Source organism: Corylus avellana, chromosome 10 (genome assembly GCF_965113065.1).
Source record: "Corylus avellana chromosome 10, dhCorAvel1.hap1.2, whole genome shotgun sequence".
In the NCBI taxonomy this organism is placed as follows: Eukaryota; Viridiplantae; Streptophyta; class Magnoliopsida; order Fagales; family Betulaceae; genus Corylus; species Corylus avellana.
Window position 1 is genome coordinate 136,157 of NC_142499.1, and position 12,322 is coordinate 148,478.

General features: G+C 35.3%; 1 protein-coding gene across 1 annotated transcript; it reads right to left on the reverse strand.

Annotated features, from left to right (window-relative positions):
• Positions 1–235: 235 nt before the first annotated feature.
• LOC132192259 (uncharacterized) lies at positions 236–6,252 on the reverse strand. The gene is made up of 6 exons (XM_059607537.2): positions 6,103–6,252; positions 5,931–5,981; positions 5,640–5,691; positions 4,321–4,379; positions 2,769–2,814; positions 236–673 (listed from the first exon to the last, which is right to left on the reverse strand). Exons 1-6 carry the CDS (start codon positions 6,172–6,174, stop codon positions 546–548), a joined length of 408 nt encoding a protein of 135 aa, XP_059463520.1. The 5' UTR covers positions 6,175–6,252; the 3' UTR covers positions 236–545.
• Positions 6,253–12,322: the final 6,070 nt, after the last annotated feature.

The following is a 12,322-nucleotide window of genomic DNA, read 5'->3' on the forward strand; positions in this document are numbered from 1 at the left end:
TCTTGCCTTAAACAAACGATTTTTGGAAGCCCGGTTAAAGTAAACAAAAACAAAGACCAAAAAATATAAGGATTTGTGCAATACTTTGATGCATGGATAACAAATTGAATGGCATTTTGAAAGGGCCAAAATAAGTTGTTGATCCATTGGCAATTGTATAACCATCTCATAACAAATATATTTCTCTGCCAAAATGAACCATTTTGATACCATGCCTTCAATAAAAAGACAAAAATCAGCAGGAATGAACCGTCGCAACTTCCCCCTGCATAATTTCATCTGTGGTCAAAATATTGGAATGCATGCCTTTGATCTCCTTTAAACATTTTTGTAACAAAAAAAATTATCAAACAAATACTGTCTTGACCCAAGTAAATATTACAACTTTGTATAACCAAACAAGCATATCTGTGCATGCTCTTGTGACTTCACGGAGAACCGTACTGTTACTGAACTGGGCATCTACACAGTACATAGGCGAACCTCAATGACTCTCTCGTTCACACACACATGCGCACTTACGCACAAGAAGAATGCAGGTTTTATTACAGAGTAGAGGAAGTTCTGGACTTGTGCATCTTTTCATCTTGCGAAGGTGGAGGCAATGAAGGTGATGATACCGCTGCATGATAAGATGAAGAAGCAAGTTGGGCTAGGGCTGGAACGGCACCACCTGTAGATTTTCCAGGAGATGTTATTATCATTAACAGTTTCATTACAGTTTACAGATCCCTTGGTGCAAGCAACATAAACAGTGATAAAGTAATAACAGCTTCAACGATTATTAAAATCACAACAATCCCACTTTTAAGAGATCCTAGTCTTCGCAAAAACTCAAAAATTGTCTCCTAGTAAATGCAATATAACCAAACCACGGATCACAAATGACAAAAATGTATGTAGTGTCAAATGTCAATTGCAGCGGAGGATTACAACTCAGTAATACATGTTATCTAGCCTACGCAAGCACTTTTAAAGCATCAATATGAAGTTACGACAGCATGTTCACAACACCCCTAAGACTACCTTGTGGTATCACTAGTATCACCAATCCAATATTAGTACAGAAGTGGTTTTTGTTTCCACCTGACAAGTTCATCAGAAAACACTGGAGAATGCTAGAATCTAGCTATAACGACTCAAGAAAAAGTATTAGTCACATTTGCACTATTACCCAAAAATGACTAGTCAATTTGGAGATTTCCTAAAATCACTTATAAAGCTCAGTTTTACCTAATAAGTAAACAATGTGAGATTTAACATCTATTAATATCTTTTAATAAACCACTAGCTCTATGTGGACAACTCACATTCTCAATATGGGACCGAGGTATTAGAAACTTACAAACTCCACCTCCACCCCCCCCCCCCCCCCCAACAAAAAAAACCCCAACGTCAAGGCCATGTCATGTAGTGTTGACAGTACTACCCAAAGAAAAAAAAAAAAAACACTAGCCACATCCGCGCTATCACCCCAAAAAGACTAATTAATTTGAAACTTTTTCAAAATCCCTTATAACGCTCAGTTTCACATAGTAAGTAAGCAGTGTGGAACTTAGCATGTCTTTCTATAAATTACCCAAATTATGTTGACAAATTCTCTTCCCAATATGGGACCGGAATATTACAAAACTCACAGTTAGAGGCCCCACTAAAACAAAAACCAGGCATAAATTACTATTTCTCTTTGCATCTATTTGGCAGATTTAATGTAAACAGGATGGAGATCCCTATTTCTGTTACTGCAGGGCTTAGATAGCTTCTCTTTTGTCCTCCATGAGTCCCTAGCCATTTATTATGCTTTACAGAGTGTGCCTCCCAATTAGGCTCCAACATCACACTTGATTGCCTATGTAAAGTATGCCAATAGCCAAGGAAACCTTGTTCATCTTAATTCAAATATATAGGCCAAGGGCAAGCCTTCAAAGCAAGATTCTCATTTACAGATTCTGAGGAACAAACAAAACAATCAATCTATTATCCTTCAAGTCTTTGTACACTCAATGTGTAATAGTAGGCTTGCATATCAAGGAACAGACATGAGGTATCAAGTGTACTCCCAATTGGAATCTCTTTCTCATTCTAAAAAACGTATATAATATTGAAAGGGTCGTCTAAGATAGTATAGTCAAGAACAATGGTGCTAAGCCAGTTATGAGAATCAACCAGGTTTAAGCAGCCCTTTAGGGATGAAGCTCTTAACAACATACCAAACCATTGCTCAGCATTCAACATAACTTCTCGAATTACTAGCAAAGCCCTGACATCCTAGTCTTGGCACATGAGTAAAGGAACCAAATCTTGCCGAGGTGGACTCCACCCTATATAAAACATGACTATTGCTTTTCTAATAACTTGATTTCGGAAGTATCCTAGTCATTTTCTGGACAATATAAAATATGTCTTAATGATTTTAAAGATACTTCAAAGAAAAGCTTAAGGGCACCTATACCAGAAGAAGATTCTTGAGACAAATTAGCTTGGACAAATGTAACATAAATTCCGTGTGTTTGAGTTAAGTCACTCCTTCATATTATATTGCATACTTAATAGGCTACAAAATTTAGCCCAACAATGAGAAAGAGGTTTCTAGCCAAAGAGGACATTATACACATAAAGGGTGATTTTTTAGTTAGCATCTCCAACATAATTCCATATCTTTAGACATCACTAAAACATGGTAAAACCTGTCAATTTGATGGTGTTGAAATCATCACCAGATAAAAATCAAACACTAGACAAAATATCGTATAAGGAGAATCTCTAACCTGCCAATCCTGCACAAGCTGAAGAGAATACTATCACAGGGGGTGCCTGCAGTTGAACAATGAAGTTTTAGGCACAGAAGAAAGTACATATCTACTGAATATCTAAGTCAGAAGCATTCCAAGTCCTCTACATTCTGAAATTACAAAAAAGAAAATCCAAAGAATATCTATAAAGGGAACCAACATGATTAACTCAAATGAACTTTTTTTTTCTGATAGGTTGATTAACTCAAATAAACTTTAAAGCCTTAATCCCAAATAATTTGGGAGGGCCACATGGATCCTTTTATGCCACTGAACCATGTCCCTATTCACCTCTCTAGTCTTTAACAACCAACATGATCATAATATTTAAAAAATAAATTAAGAAAAATAAAGGGGTACCAACATGACTAAGCTAAAGTATAACTATCAAAACTCTAAAGCAACAATTTCACACTGAGATATTCCCTGGCTCCAATTGTTTTTCTAGACAACAAAGAATGTAAAATAATATTGATCAGTGAAAAATAAGACAAACACACAAAAGAAAAAGGCTTCTTTTTTTCTTCCTTTTTTTTAAGAACATATAACCCTTGGGTCCCTAAGCATGGCATTAACCACAAATCACAAAAGTCACTTACAAATCAGCTTCAACATATGCCCTCAAACATTTTGGGAAATTCAACCAACATTGTCATACTGATTATCAGAATTCCGCTGATCAGAATGTGTCATTTAGACAAATGGCATCACATGTATACAGAGAGAAGAGATAGGTTCATTGTTCTTTTTGCTCCTACTGATTAGTAGTTTTCCCTTGTATACTTCTTATGTACCAATGGGCGCCTTACACCTCTAATCCTATTTTGATTACTTATCCCAACAAAAATGTATACAAAGAGATGGTTCGACGTGAATCGATCAGTTTATTCCTTATCAAGGCAGATCTAGGTAACTCTGTAGCTACGTTGACTATCACAAGCAAACTCGCCACTTAATGATAATCCTCTCTTTGATGAGATCTCGATGTTCACTTACCAAGAAAACAATATCGCCACAATGCTGTTAATGCCACCCCATTCCTTAAACCCTTTTTTTTTTTGGGTAATTCATGGACCCACCATAGACATACCCTAACTTGACATAACTAAAGTAAAACAAACCAAAAAAGAAACAGAAATTAAGTGGAGGTGTACAAATCAAAAGTGAACTAGAAGGTGGTTTCATGCCTTCATGGCATCCACCTCAACTCTGCTCCAAACAAGACAACAAATAAGAGCCACCAATCTTTTTAAAAAGCATTGCCTCCCAGAAGAATCCCCATTAGAGCAGTTAAGCAACCTTCTAAGAAACTAAAGCCTTTCAAATACATGAACATGCATACACATACAACCCCCCCACCCAAAGGACTACTGCAAAGAACCGCCTACTCAATTTCATGAGGAGTTTAAGATATTAATATTCACCTCCAAAGCATAGGACTGCGAGGACCTCAAAAGAAAAAGAAAAAGAAAAAAGGACAAAAGAGAGTGTTGAGAAGGGGGAAAATCCAAAGCATTGAGAAACTTACACCAATGAGAAAATGCAACCACATGGGGCCTTTTACCCGCCTCCGGACTATTGGCATCACTGAAATGGAACACAAACAAATAAAAGCAATGAATCTCTCCTGGATCAATGTTCAAATATATACGCACTAAAGCCAGATATAACAAAAGACAACAACGATATTGAAAATTAAATGCATTCACATCTGATGAAAACTAACATAACAAGCTTCATGGTTCACATTATTCCATCGAAGGGAGCATGGAAATGTAAAAGTATTACAGGAAGAGTGAGAGGGTTCATAAGGTTTCTAAAAGGGTAACTGCACCGCCAAGGGGCAGGGGGTGGGGAAGGGGAACACATAGGGATGTCATTAAGAAATGATGCTTCCTTTGTCTTTAGACTCCTATCACATTTGCTTTCTGGTTATTGGAAATATCATATTTTAACTTTAATTGGGTGGGGAGAAGCCAAGGCATGAGCTCAACATTCACAACGCTAAGCAGCGTTTGGAGGTTAGAGACAGTATCAAAAATTATTAGGAAACATCCCCATGGCAGATGGGAAGAAAATTTCAAAACAGTATGATCTGGAAAGGCAATGGTCTGAAGCATAGAGGTTTCCCTGTAACAACAATTTGGATATCTCTAGCTCCTATAAGACAGCCTTCTTTGCTTGGGAAGTGGTTTTAGGCAAATTATAATGGCGGATCATTTACTAGTCATAAGCGGATATTCCATAATGTTGTTGTGTATGCAAGGAGGATTAGAGCCAATCAAACATGTGTAGCATCATTCGATATCAATGGCTTGCTGGAAGTCACTGCCCTATGCTTTTGTGGGTTAGCAGATTGCTTCCTAAAGACACTAACGAAATCTTCTTGGTTGGTTGCCGCAGACCTCTCTAATGCAGAGCGGCTACAGTAAAAAAAAAAGAAAAAAAAAGGCCCCTCCTTGTAGCTTAATAATATCCATTAGTTTTTGCTGGTTTCTCTTTTATAGGCCCTAGTCATGTAAAATACTTACGTACCATTTACAATAATTGATCATATATGGTGGTGATTTAGTTGTCACCAAAGCAATAAAGACTATGGCAGATACACAGCTATATCAAAGTACCCACCAGAAAAAATAAATCATCAAGTAGAGAAGAAAAACCAGATAACAAGCTAATAAGTTTTATATATATATATGCGCAGAAGGCAGGTGAGAAGAAATCCACAAGTTCATAAAAATTAGAAACGTGAGAAATATTACTCGCCCGTCTACAAGAAAAAAGTACAAGCTATAACTATATGTAACGAATGGAAATATTTAAAAGTTAAAAGGCAGAATGCAATACCGTGGTTGAATCCATAAAAAGCACTTGTTGTACCACCAACAGCAGAACCAATCTGCATAATTAAAAAGAAGAAGAAGAAAAAAAAAAAAAAACAATAAAACCCAAGAATAAGAAGCAGAATTAGAATAATCTTTATGGAAACATTAACTTATGGCATGGGGTATAACGAAATAGAAGACAATCTGAACAAACGCGTTCGAACGAAGTGCCATAAGTGTCGAAATTATCAGACTTTATAAAAGAGAGAGAACCGAATTGGATAGGTAGGAGAAAAGGGTATGAAGAAATTACCATGGAAAAGCTATCCCTGATGAGCGGTGGAACAGTCCACCGACTGGTTTCCTGCAATCCCAGACAATATTAAGAAAAAAAAAAGAAAAAAGGAAATTAAAATTTGGAAGCACAAAAAGTGTAAAAGAGATCATAGAATATGAAAAAACTACAAGAAAAAGAAGGTACGAACCATTTCCTTGGATAGAGGACCCGCGCAGTGATGACATCTCACGTTAATACTAGGTTTCGACTCCCCCGCCATAATTCCCTTCTCGCGATTCCCAAACTAAACCCTCCAGCTGAATACCCAGTTTCAAAGACTGCTTTGAAGGGCCAAACGAACTATTTAGATCTTTGGCGAAAAGAAGAAAAATTCACGTGCCTTCTCCATTCATCACGTGACTTGTTTTGCTATACGGCTATAAGTTTTATAGAGAATAACCCTATACGTGTCACACGTTCACAGCCAACCCTAAGACTTGGTTTGATCTTATCAACAAGAGAAATGTTACAATCTAATAAAAATTTTACATTTTGCTTATAAAAGTTGAAGTAACAAAATGTCACATCATATTTTTAATGAATGAAAAAAATAAAAAATAAAAGATGATGTGACATCTTATCACATAAATTTTCATTAGCAAAATATAAAGCTTTTATTAAATTCTATCATATCTCTCCTATCAACAATTGACATCAAATGTCTATTTACATCATTTTAAGTTGATATTATATGTTTTAAGTGGCTTTATTATTTTTTTAAGTAATTATTATAAAAAAAATATATTTAAAATATGTCAAATTACATTAGCCCTTATAATATACATTATATATAAGAGTTGCATTAATCTCTTTAGGTTGGTGCTCTCTACCTTATTGCCCCATTACAAATTCGTTATCTCTAAAATTGTGGATGTGGAGGTGGAGCCATTATACAATATTACAATAAAAGAAAAACCAAATATACAAATATGACACTTTAAGTTACTAAACACTTAATTGAAAAACTATTTTAAGCAAACTTTTGATATTCATAAAAATAAATAAATTATTTTATTTGGCCACTCAGTTCAACAGCTTTTTTGATAAGAGGAAGAGGAGCTTGCTTGTCATTATTTCTACAATCTAGCCTCGAGCGTCTCATTCCGTTCGTCCCAACACTGGGCTGGGACTCGCCATTTTTTTTAGAGAGGCCATTGCTTGAGGGTAGAGAGAGCCCATGGTCGAGGCCCATAACTTATCAAGTTACTTTTGCACAAACCCCACCATCGATTCTTTTCGGCTATCTGGGCTTTAGAGTCCACCTGGTATAGGGGAAAAGTGAGAAAGAACAAAAGGGAGGGGAGGATTTTTCCTTTGGACCCACTTTATTTGATTCTCTCATTTGGGAGAAAAATGATTATAAAAAAATTAAAAAAAAAAAAAAAAAAAAAAAAGGAACAGAGACAGAGAAAAATAAATAGTTTTATTCCATAATGATTTATCTTAATTAGTAATCCCTTAGGAAATATATAAGATTGTAAGGATAATTTAGGACAAAATATTCCTTTTTTATGCAACGAAACGCTAGCCACATATGTGTTGTTATTTCAAAATGATTAATTAAATTGCAATGAAAACTTTGAAAATCACTTATAATAGAGAATCAATATCATATTCTCATTATAGGTGTCATATTTTCTTTCTATCCTTGTGTGTGGGGCTGGATGGCATATACCATTACCAATGCTGGAATCCTAAAAAATTGGGTTGTTTATCCAAGTCCAGAAAATATGAAGCACAATCAAAGAATAAGGAAGAGGGATCACGCAAAGACAAAGTGATGTTCAAACTTGTGGCTCATTTTATTAAGTCGTATTCAAAGCATCAAGGCCATTAAACAAGTCGTCGCATCACATTCACTCTTCCAAATCTTCAATAATTTTATGCGGCAGTACAGGGGAAGGAAAACAACAGCTGTGTTGTGTTCCCTTTCTTTCTGGTTTGGTACACTCAACAATTTCGGTACATTGTACGAGCTACTTCATTGTTCCAAAATTTGTTCCATCGCTTATGCTCCCCATACATCACCATGACAACATTTTATTTTGTTATTATTATTTTTTCCCAATGATAAATAATGATAATTTCAAAACACAATTAATGAAATTGTGATTTTTAAAATCATGTGTTATTTTAAAACATATTTCGTTGTTACGTTTTTAAACCACTCTCAAAATGAGTAATTCTACAAGTCACTCTTGTGTCACTATAAAAATGAGGTAGCTTTTAAAATCACCGTTTGATCAAAATTCAGTAATTATCAATATTGATTCATAAGGCCAATAGTAATTTTATAAGCCACATCATTTTTTGAAAGACACAAGAGTGACCTCTACTATTACTCCTCCTAAGATGAAATATTTTTTGCAATTTTGTTTTAAAACAAGCATTTGGCCTATAAAATCACAAGACCAAATTTCAATTAAATATTCCACAGCTTAACTGTAAATTTGCAAGTTAAAAAAAAAAACATACAAACAAACACATTGTTTTCTTGCTCTCCTTGATTATTCTTATTTAACCCCCAATGGAATGGAACCATTTGAAGGACACCCTTTTGTCAAGTGGCAAAAGGAATGGAGGGGGGATAGTTTATAAAAAAAAAAAGAAAAGGAAGTTGGACCAAAAGGGAAGCTCTGTACTCTAAACCTAGTATTTTTCATGTTTACAACCTGGGCAGCCAACAAAGGAAAATGGTTTGAGCATATATGCATGAAATGGACAACTTCGCTCTCTTAAGAAAGTATGGAAGAGGAATGTGTCAAAATAAAGTACCATTATCGGTTTTATGCGAAACAAAAAGGTATTGTACCATTATCGCCAAGTACTTATCAGAGAACTATTTTAGGAATGCCACAATACAAACTGGACTCGAGACTTTTTGTTTATGTAGAAGGCCTTATTGTCCTAGGACCCAAAAGTGAAGTCATACGGCCAGCCAAGAACAAGAACGAATCATTTGGCTTAGGTCAATTTGGAACCAGACTCGTGTTGAGATTGGAACATATGTTATGTTCTTTGTGCTCTGTTGTTATGAGTTCAAGCTAAACCCATAACCATATATAAGAGAATACATGAATCAATGAACTCAGAAGACGACAACAATGATATACAGGTCAACTAGAGCACTAGCCTAGACATCAATGGAAGCAGGCATCAGCCAAGCAGTGGTTAAAGAAATATTTGTAAAACAATAATAGATCAATAGATGCCTCATAATAAAAACCTTAGCACTCTCTAAACATGGCAATATTCTCATACAGTTACACTACATAGGAGGGCACAGCCATCATGGTGAATGTTGAAAGGCATCTAACTAAATTTGCTAAAGTGGAAAAGGAGGATGGGAACTAGGAACCCATTTTTTGTGGCTTTGGGTAGAGAAGAATAACTAATAAATTCTTGACTTGAGAATATGACCTATTGGCTTTACTTTGAGTTAAGATTCCCAGATTCTTATTCCATGGAAATGCGGGAATCTTTAGAGCTTTTTTTCGACCCCCAACTTTTCTCCACAAGGAATAGCATTCCGTGGTCATTTCTCACTTTCTAATGGAGCCACTGCCATCATGTGTGGTCAACAAGTCACAACCAATAAGCGTCTTCACAAAGTTTTTTCTTATGATTGACTAGTCCATAACCTGATTCTCATACATGATATGCTTCTCTTTTTGCAGTTTCTTTCTGTCCTCAAAAGTAAATTGATATTAATATAAAATCCATAAAAGGAAATGTAAGTACAAGAACAGAAATTCTTCTCTGTTCCAAAGAGGAGAATAACATCGGAGAGAGAGAGAGAGAGAGAGAGAGAGGAAGGTAATAACAAGAGTAAAAGCATACTATTCCCTTGTACTGTTCAAACAAAAGCACATAAAGAAAGAGAGATTTGAAGGGCGTAAGGGCATTTTGGCAACATGAGTGAAAGTTAAGTACTTTACATGTATCGTTATTATAAACATCACTGGGTCCTCAACAGACATGAAATGAAAGTTGTAGCAACATGTTTATTCTTTTTTCAAACATCCATTGATCACTAACCTCTCCAAACAGGAACATATATATCCTGTGTCCAGTCCTTTTTTTTTTTTTTTTTTTAATTTCTTTTTTCTTTTTCTTATCATGGGGGCCGTCCGTGGTCAACAATTATATATGATAAATCAGGAGATTAAAGCTTCGACCCTGCAAAGTCTTAATAAAGGAACAGCCCATCTCCTACATGACATCTATAAATCATGATTTCACTTTCTCACACAGCACAAAAACAGGGTTTCTTGTAAATTTTGACATCTTTCAATTACCAGCATGCCCTTTAACAATATTCTTATGACTACCAATTTTTTTTTTTTTTTTTTCAGTCACTACTATTATACTTGCAAATAACACCAATGAAACTCATCCAACTTGCCAACTCTCATCAGAACACAATTAAATCTTAAATCTCTCATATTTCCTACACTACCATATGTAATCATGTGTCCAAATATGCAATAAAATCATCATGAAGCTGTTATTTAAGTCCTTGATGTTGTGTGATCAAAATCCATGAGAATTTGCCTAGTGGTGAGACACTGAATTCATATACTGGGAGCAACTTTAAGCTGTAACTGGCATGGTACCAAATCCTGCCTCTTGTGCAATTTATTCCTATCCACATGCCAGCAAACTATTTAGGAATTTTGCTTTAGCACTTTACCTATTGGCTTTCATAGATTCTCTCAAACTGCATTAAATATCCTCACAAATCAGAATCGACGATCTTTCTATGAAAGGCCAGTCGGAACTAATCTCAAGATATTATTCAAGGAATAGGAATTTTATCCATTTTTTATTAATGATCTCTTACAATTTCTATGTGGTTTAGCAAATGCTCGTTTTAGACATATCTAGAGTGCTAGTTCAGTAGGTATCTGCATATCAACTATGTCCTCATTCATGAATAGGTTCTATTTCTATATCGTAATTTGATGGTGATTTGGCAGATTTAGTCTCCATAACTTATATACGAATTTATTCTGCATTAGCTGTTGATCATAGAGATATTATTCTTTGTATTTTTAATAGGTCTAGTATAATTCCTGATTATCACCACATGACCAGATCCTTCAATGCAATAAAGCAGCATTAGCATAATGCACTTGTGGTTGAAATATGCACAGCTTGCGAAATGCAAATCCGAAAGAACAACACATTTTCTTAGGCATTTTCTTTTTCAATATTGCAGTTGACATAGTGTTTGCTAAGTAGGAAAAGTTTTTCAGCTAGATGCTGAGAAGACAAATACTTAATGAGATGAACAGTATTTAGCATGAATGCATGTCATGCATAAATGACTCCATATATTGTATCCGTATACACAGACAGGATAGTATAAAAAATTGCGAGGAAGTTTGAACTTTTAGATGTATAGGAAAATGTTGCATCTATTTGTGTGTATGTATATCTTCCATGCATTGTGTGCACAAATTCATTGAAAACTATAAAACTTAATATGCATGAGTTTATCTATTTGTACATTCAATCACTGACTTTTTACATATATACACATAATTAACAAGCTTATATTAACAACTGCAGTAACATAAAATAGTAATCAAATACAAAATGAAAAGTTTTATAGATTCATACAAGAGAATCTCCAACGCCAAGGCAGGAGTCAAGGGCAAGGCAAGTGGTCCTCTTCAGGCCATGACTTGCCATGGTTATCATCAAATGCAAGTATGGAAGCAAGTACAACTCTTCTTTATTTCTTTATATTGGGTCCCGGTTGCTTAGGATTCGTCGGTGCGGGACCAGCTGTCTTATGCCAGTTGAAGAATGAAAAAGTTTAGGGGCCCTCTTTCGTCTATTTTACAATGCGCGGCTGAATAAGTACCAAACTTACTGAAGCAGACAAAATCGAATGTATTCCTTATTCCATTCCTTCCCTCCAAACAATTCCAAGGAGCATCTCTCCACTATTTTTTATTTTTTTTTAAATCTAATTCCATAGCTTGTAGGTGCTCCAGTCAACAGAATCTTCTTCTACATTCTTCAACTAACCAGATAAGCTTCTTTTGTGTCTCCATCTGCATCCTTCAACACTGATAACATTTCAACTAAAAACCATTTACAATAGTACTATTTACTATGTACATCGACCACTGAAAGAAAGGACTCTAACACCATGGCAAGAAACAATGATATGGTAGTTCTAAGAATCTTCCACGAGGAGAGGGTGAAAGGTGGGTTTTGAAGGCCTCAAGACAACATCAATTGTGGATTCTCCTAATTCAAGTTACAAAATTCCTCTCTTAATTCCTGGAATAAGATTCCTGCCTTTTGCCAGATGGACTAATACGAATGCACAACAAAAAAATTTGCATCAGTTC

Coding starts and splice junctions, on each gene's coding strand:
- LOC132192259 (XM_059607537.2), bottom strand. CDS start 6,174: ATGGCGGGGGAGTCGAAACCTAGTATTAACGTGAGATGTCATCACTGC. Junction 4,380..5,639: donor TTTTTATGGATTCAACCACG/GTATTGCATTCT, acceptor GTTCCATTTCAG/TGATGCCAATAGTCCGGAGG. Junction 2,815..4,320: donor GGTTGCATTTTCTCATTGGT/GTAAGTTTCTCA, acceptor GTTCAACTGCAG/GCACCCCCTGTGATAGTATT.